General features: G+C 41.8%; 1 protein-coding gene across 2 annotated transcripts in view; it reads right to left on the reverse strand.

Moving 5' to 3' along the window:
- LOC112247821 (sterile alpha motif domain-containing protein 10-like) overlaps nt 1–8527 on the reverse strand; it is a 159684-nt gene that overhangs the window by 58898 nt on the left and 92259 nt on the right. For both annotated transcript variants that reach the window (XM_042304077.1, XM_042304076.1), the window contains exon 2: nt 3274–3449. In XM_042304077.1, coding sequence (XP_042160011.1) covers nt 3274–3449 — 176 coding nt within the window. The remainder of the gene's footprint in view (nt 1–3273; nt 3450–8527) is intronic.

Genomic DNA, 8527 nt, shown 5'->3' on the forward strand with positions numbered 1-8527 from the left:
TGTTGTTCGGGATTGATTTGCACTTTTTGCACCAAAGTATGTTCATCTCTAGGAGACAGAAAGCGTCCCCTTCCTGAGCGGTATGACGGCTGCGTGGTCCCATGGTGTTTATACTTGCGTATGATTGTTTGTACAGATGAACGTGGTACCTTCAGGTGTTTGGAAATTGCTCCCAAGGATAAACCAGACTTGTGGAGGTCTACATTTTCTTTCTGAGGCCTTGGTTGATTTATTTTGATTTTCCCATGATGTCAAGCAAAGAGGCACTGAGTTTGAAGGTAGGCCTTGAAATATATCCAGAGATACACCTCCAATTGACTCAAATGATGTCAATTAGCCTATCAGAAGCTTCTCAAGCCATGACATCATTTTCTAGAATTTTCCAAGCTGTTTAAAGGCACAGTCAACTTAGTGTATGTAAACTTCTGACCCACTGGAATTATGATACAGTGAATTATAAGTGAAATAATCTGCCTGTAAATAATTGTTGGAAAAATTGTGTCATGCACAAAGTAGATTTCCTAACCCACTTGCCAAAACTATAGTTTGTTAACAAGACATTTGTGGAGTTTTAATGACTGCAACATAAGTGTATGTAAACTTCTGACTTCAACTGTATACTGTACATTACACAACAAGTCGGAAATCGCTAAGTCAACAATGAGTGGTTTGGAAGGAATCAGTGGCTGCAAGCATTACAAAGCAACCACTATTTTGCTTCCCCTTCCTGCTATTCGGTGGAGAGGGTATGTGGTCCAAGTCTGGGTTTAAGGATTTAAAGCATCTGTTTGAAACGGTCTCTAAACATTTACATGCAACACCATGGGCCAGAAAGGTCTGAATACATCATTGGCCATGCTATCCATTCAGCATGACTTCTGCTGCATTCAAAACAACTGGGAACTCGGAAGTGGGAAATCTCTGACTTACAACTTCAGTTCGTTCAAGACAACTGCGAACCCTGAAAATACTTTGCTCGGACTAGGAAAATACGTTTTGAACGGTCATCCAACTCGGAATTCCAAGTCAGGAACTCAGGCCTCTTTCTAGAGCTCTGACTTTCCTACCTGAAGATCATTGATGTCATGATTCAACGTAGTTTTATTCTCTAGTTCCCAATTGTCTTGAAAGCACCATAAATCCAGAGAATGCCAGACTTTGATGACAAAGTTTGATGACAAATCTTGCCCACAAGGACTGCCACACCCCCTTCCTGTTTAAGTGAGCACAACAACGAGTTCAAAGATATGTCTTGTATGCTGCTGCATAAATGATGTAATATGCCAGGATATGTATTCTGCAGCTAAGAAAGTAATATTTTGGGTAGTAAGCTGTTAGTAGTCCATAATTTGGTCCCTTTCCCCCTCAGAACTTAGCCTACTGGTGGTGGTGCACATGTAGCCTATAGACTGTTTTAGAGAAATGTCATAATTGAATATTGCAAGAGCTTTCATTGTCTGCTTATATGCCCCTATGATGTATCTTATGGTCCTGACTTGGTGTACAGGGAGAATACTGTAAGAACGGCCCATGTTCTGAATTCTGTTGCTGAACATTTCAAAAGTGCTGAAAAGATTGTCCTTCCTAGCTCGCTCATTAATGTCATATATTGTAAATCTCAATTGTTATATTGATTATATACTGTAGATCTATCTCTTTAGTATCTTATTCATAATTTTAGGTAATGTTGGAATGATATATTTCATTGTTTTGCTTACTTTGTGTATTTTAATTAGGCAATTATATTTTCTGATGTTGTTTCAAAGGTACAAATTCAACATATTTTATACACGTTTTATCAATGTTGAAAATTGGTTATATTGGTGACATAATCGAATAATTGAAATTTCACACTCAAAACAAAAGTTAATGACTTTTTTCAAATTCAATGTACTTTTGCTCAGTGGGATAGCACTACACTCCTTTATTATTCTATCTCCCAGAGAGGATTCTGTACCTGCATTCATCTCATTACCTGTTTTTTAATCAATCATCTCTTACATAATCAGTCTCTCTTGTGGGTTTCTGAGGCTGTAGCAGCCCTTGTGATGAGGAGGGAAGAACAACCAAACATCCTTTGTAGTATGCTGTTGAGACTCCATAATGAGAGACACAAGGCAGTGCTACTGATCTATAAAGCATGTGTTTAGATGATCTTCCTGTCTGGGCTGGCGCCCCCCCCTTGGGTTGTGCCGTGGCGGAGATCTTTGTGGGCTATACTCGGCCTTGTCTCAGGATGGTAAGTTGGTGGTTGAAGATATCCCTCTAGTTGTGTGGGGGCTGTGCTTTGGCAAAGTGGGTGAGGTTATATCCTTCCTGTTTGACCCTGTCCGGGGGTATCATCGGATGGGGCCATAGTGTCTCCTGACCCCTCCTCTCTCAGCCTCCAGTATTTATGCTGCAGTAGTTTGTGTCAGGGGGCAAGGATCAGTTTGTTATATCTGGAGTACTTCTCCTGTCTTATCCGGTGTCCTGTGTGAATTTAAGTATGCTCTCTCTAATTCTCTCTTTCTCTCTCTCTTTCTTTCTTTCTTTCTTTCTTTCTTTCTCTCGGAGGACCTGAGCCCTAGGACCATGCCTCAGGACTACCTGGCATGATGACTACTTGCTGTCCCCAGTCTACCTGGCCGTGCTGCTGCTCCAGTTTCAACTGTTCTGCCTGCGGCTATGGAACCCTGACCTGTTCACCAGACGTGCTACCTGTCCCAGACCTGCTGTTTTCAACTCTCTAGAGACAGCCGGAGCGGTAGAGATACTCTTAATGATCGGCTATGAAAAGCAAACTGACATTTACTCCTGAGGTGCTGACATGCTGCACCCTCAACAACTACTGTGATTATTATTATTTGACCCTGCTGGTAATTTATGAACATTTGAACATCTTGGCCATGTTCTGTTATAATCTCCACCCGGCACAGCCAGAAGAGGACTGGCCACCCCTCATAGCCTGGTTCCTCTCTAGATTTCTTCCTAGGTTTCTAGGGAGTTTTTCCTAGCCACCGTGCTTCTACACCTGCATTGCTTGCTGTTTGGGGTTTTAGGCTGGGTTTCTGTACAGCACTTTGAGATATCAGCTGATGTACGAAGGGCTCTATAAATCCATTTGATTTGATTTAGATCTCTCTATGTTTAAGGACGTGTTATTTTCTCTGATCTTTCTCATAGTGCTGGTGCCTAAATCGTCATCTGGCACTGCCTAGACAGTGTGTGTGTGAGTGTGCGTTTGTGTATGTGTATGTCTGTGCATGTGTCTGCACATGCCCATTATGATACCTGTATGCCCTCTGTGCCAGGCTGCTGCAGTAGTTTGACGGTGTGTGTGTTCTTCTGCCCCCTCCCATCGTGCCAGGTCAGACTGGCCCCTGGCCGACGAGGCAGCTGGTAGCTGAGCTCCTCTACAGACACTGTGTGCTCCAGGGACGCACGGCAGAAACTGAAGCTGGACGCTGCTGAAGACAGAAAGAGAGACAGAGAGACAGAGTGAGAGAAAGAGAGAGGGAGAGAGAGAGAGAGAGAGAAAGAGGGAGAGAAACATTTAATTTGAATCCCACTTATAATCAAAATTAAAACCCCAAAACCATTACATTCCATTAAAGCCACTCTCAGTTGCATGTGGACATGTCACGAAAAGGGCACTGTGTTACAGTGGTCATCAAACATATACATAAGAGATCACTTAGGGAAAATGAAACCCATTTTTTAGGAGATTAAACTCAAATCCAGGATTAACCTAACAAAAATCCTCCATTTCAATGTGACTACTACTATTGCCACTACTACTTAAACACTTCACTGACTCTGTCCTCTCAACCCTACTCTTTAGTCTCTCTCTCTATGGTGTGTGTGAGTGGCAGCTGCCAGGCTGAGTGAGAGCTGATAACTGAGTGTAAAGCCCTGGGTGGCTCAACCCCAAGTTCCTGTTATCACACACAGGAAAGGGAGAAAAGGCCTAACAATAAAAGAAAACATGATTTTTTTGTTTGATATTGATTTGTATTAGCCGACTCCAATGGTGACAGCTAGTCTCCCAAGGGTCCGACACAAAAAGAAAAATACATTACAAAAAAAACACTTTACAATTTACATTAATTTAAAACATTAACATAGACATTACTACTACTAAAGACACATTGCTGTTTTCACATGTTGAGGTTAAATTTCATATTTTAAATTGTGTTAACACATGTCACCTCACGTAAATTGCAGTTGCACATGTGAAACTTTCTCATGCAAAAATCAATCACGTGAAAATGTAATTTGCATTTTCACATATAAAAATCACATTTAAAAATGACATTTGCACTTTCAAATATAAAAAACTCCACATATGAAAGTCTCACTTTCACATGTGGAATTGCAAGTTCACATGTGCAAACCATTTACATTTTAAAATATAATTTGCAGTTTCACATGTATGAAACATTCACATGTGAAAATCTAACTGCAAGTTCACATGTGGTGGTGAAATAGCGTTACAGTGCCTTGCAAAAGTATTCACCCCCGTTGGCATTTTTCCTATTTTGTTGCATTACAACCTGTAATTTAAATGGATTTTTACATGGATTTCATGTCATGGACGTACACAAAATAGTCCAAATTGGTGAAGTGAAAAAAATGATAAAAAAGGGAAAAGTGGTGCATACGTATGTACTCACCCCCTCTGCTATGAAGCCCCTAAATAAGATCTGGTGCAACCAATTATCTTCAGAAGTCACATTATTACTTAAATAAAGTCCACCTGCAATCTATGTGTCACATGATCTGTCACATGATCTCAGTATATGTACACCTGTTCTGAAAGGCCCCAGAGTCTGCAACACCACTAAGCAAGGGGCACCATGAAGACCAATGAGCTCTCCAAACAGGTCAGGGACAAAGTTGTGGAGAAGTACAGATCAGGGTTGGGATATAAGAAAAGATCAGAAACTTTGAACATCCCACGGAGCACCATTAAATCCATTATTAAAACATTTAAAGAATATGGCACCACAACAAACTTGCCAAGAGTGGGCCGCCCACCAAAACTCACGGTCAAGCGAAGGAGGGCATTAATCAGAGAGGCAAGAAAGAGACCAAACATGACCCTGAAGGAGCTGCAAAGCTCCATAGCAGAGACTGGAATATCTGTCCATAGGACCACTTTAAGCCGTAAACTCCACAGAGCTGGGCTTTATGGAAGAGTGGCCAGAAAATAGCCATTGCTTCAAGAAAAGCAAACACGTTTGGTGTTCGCCAAAAGGCATGTGGGAGACTCCCCAAACATATGGAAGAAGGTACTCTAGTCAGATGAGACTAAAATGGAGCTTTTTGGTCATCAAGAAAAATGCTATGTCTGGCGCAAACCCAACACCTCTCATCACCCTGAGAACACCATCCCCACAGTGAAGCATGGTGGTGGCAGCATCATGCTGTGGGGAAGTTTTTAATCGGTATGGACTGGGAAACTGGTCAGAATTGAAGGGATGATGGATGGCGTTAAATACAGCGAAATTCTTGAGGGAAACCTGTTTCAGTCTTCCAGAGAATTGAGATTGGGATGGGGGTTCACCTTCCAGCAGGACAATGACCCTAAGCATACTGCTAAAGCAACACGGAGTGGTTTAAGAGGAAACATTTACATGTCTTGGAATGGTCTAGTCAAAGCCCAGACCTCAATCCAATTGAGAATCTGTGGTATGACTAATAGATTGCTGTACACCAGCAGAACCTATCCAACTTGAAGGAGCTGGAGCAGTTATGCCTTGAAGAATGGGCAAGAATCCCAGTAGATGTATAGGGGGGTGAATAGTTACATCTTTTGTCTTATTTCTTGTTTGTTTCACAATAAAACAATATTTTGCATCTTCAAAGTGGTAGGCATGTTGTGTAAATTCAATGACACAAACCCCCCACAAACCTCCACCATGTTGTGTACATTCAATGACATAAACCCCCACAAACCCCCACCATGTTGTGTAAATTCAATGACACAAACCCACCACAAACCCCCTCCATGTTGTGTAAATTCAATGACACAAACCCCCCAAAAAACTCCATGTTGTGTAAATTCAATGACACAACCCCCTCCATGTTGTGTATATATTCAATGACACAACCCCCCAAAAAACTCCATGTTGTGTAAATTCAATGACACAACCCCCTCCATGTTGTGTATATTCAATGACACAAACCCCCACAAAGCTCCTCCATGTTGTGTAAATTCAATGACACAAACCCCCTCCATGTTGTGTAAATTCAATGACACAAACCCCTCCATGTTGTGTAAATTCAATGACACAACCCCCTCCATGTTGTGTATATTCAATGACACAAACCCCCACAAACCTCCTCCATGTTGTGTAAATTCAATGACACAAACCCCTCCATGTTGTGTAAATTCAATGACACAAACCCCCTCCATGTTGTGTAAATTCAATGACACAACCCCCTCCATGTTGTGTATATTCAATGACACAAACCCCCACAAACCTCCATGTTGTGTAAATTCAATGACACAAACCCCCTCCATGTTGTGTAAATTCAATGACACAAACCCCCTCCATGTTGTGTAAATTCAATGACACAAACCCCCTCATGTTGTGTAAATTCAATGACACAAACCCCCACAAACCCCCACCATGTTGTGTAAATTCAATGACACAAACCCCCTCCATGTTGTGTAAATTCAATGACACAAACCCCCCAAAAAAACTCCATGTTGTGTAAATTCAATGACACAACCCCCTCCATGTTGTGTATATTCAATGACACAAACCCCCACAAAGCTCCTCCATGTTGTGTAAATTCAATGACACAAACCCCTCCATGTTGTGTAAATTCAATGACACAAACCCCTCCATGTTGTGTAAATTCAATGACACAAACCCCTCCATGTTGTGTATATTCAATGACACAAACCCCCACAAACCTCCTCCATGTTGTGTAAATTCAATGACACAAACCCCCTCCATGTTGTGTAAATTCAATGACACAAACCCCTCCATGTTGTGTAAATTCAATGACACAAACCACCCCACAAACCTCCTCCATGTTGTGTAAATTCAATGACACAAACCCCTCCATGTTGTGTAAATTCAATGACACAAACCCCTCCATGTTGTGTAAATTCAATGACACAAACCCCTCCATGTTGTGTAAATTCAATGACACAAACCCCTCCATGTTGTGTAAATTCAATGACACAAACCCCTCCATGTTGTGTAAATTCAATGACACAACCCCCTCCATGTTGTGTATATTCAATGACACAAACCCCCACAAAGCTCCTCCATGTTGTGTAAATTCAATGACACAAACCCCTCCATGTTGTGTAAATTCAATGACACAAACCCCTCCATGTTGTGTAAATTCAATGACACAAACCCCTCCATGTTGTGTAAATTCAATGACACAAACCCCTCCATGTTGTGTAAATTCAATGACACAAACCCCCTCCATGTTGTGTAAATTCAATGACACAAACCCCCTCCATGTTGTGTAAATTCAATGACACAAACCCCCTCCATGTTGTGTTAAAAAGAATGGATTATTTCTGAGCCATCCATTTGCAGTGTTGCTGCTGCAGGCGTATGCCATTCTTCTTCCTCATTTGTTCAGTGACCATTGGACAAAGGGGTGTCAGGTAGCCTGGTGGGTAGGAGTGTCGGGCCAGTAATCAAAAGGTTGCTGGTTTGAATCCCTGAGCTGATGAGATAATAAATCTAGAATTCTGCACCTGAGCCAAGGCAGTTCACCCACTGTTCCCTGATGATGTTGATTACAGCAACTCCCTGCACCTCTCTGATTCAGAGAGGTTGGGTTAAATGCCAAAAACATATTTCAGTTGAATGCATTCAGTTGTACAACTGACTAGGTGCCCTCTTTCCCAAGCTGCAACCTAAGAGGTATGCATCACATCCTCTGCTCACATGTACAGTAATGGTCTGAGCCTAAACAACAACGGAACACAAAGCTTTTACTATCTCATCCTGGAATATACACGTTTTGAGGTCATCTGCCTTTGGCCTGAAGAGCAGGAACCCAGACTTCATCAAAGATTGGAAATACAGACATTGTAATCCTATAAGAACCATGGTATAGATGAGACGGACCAACTGGTTGCCCTCTAGGTTACAGAGAGCTGGTAGTCCCATCCACTAAACTGCCAGGTGTGAACAGGGAAGACTCGGGTGGTATATTCATGGGATGTAGAGCAGACCTAAACCACTCTATTGAAATAGCCAAAGCAGGATTATTCTTTTTTTTTATTTTATTTTTTTTACATCTGACTAGAAATGATCTCAACAGAGAAAAATGTCCCAATTTGTGCTACCTACTGTATATCCCCCCCAACAGAATCCCCATAAATTAATGATGACACCTTCTCCATATTAGGGGGTAGATCAACCATTTCCAGGCCCAGGGACATGTACTAGTCTGTGGCAACCTAGAGCCAGAACTGGACAAGAACCTGACACTGTCAGCCCACAGGGGGGCAAACACTTACCATAGTCAATGGTAGGCTTCGAGGAGACTCCTACTGCAGGTA

The sequence above is a fragment of the Oncorhynchus tshawytscha genome, linkage group LG22, assembly GCF_018296145.1.
Source record: "Oncorhynchus tshawytscha isolate Ot180627B linkage group LG22, Otsh_v2.0, whole genome shotgun sequence".
NCBI classification, from domain to species: Eukaryota; Metazoa; Chordata; class Actinopteri; order Salmoniformes; family Salmonidae; genus Oncorhynchus; species Oncorhynchus tshawytscha.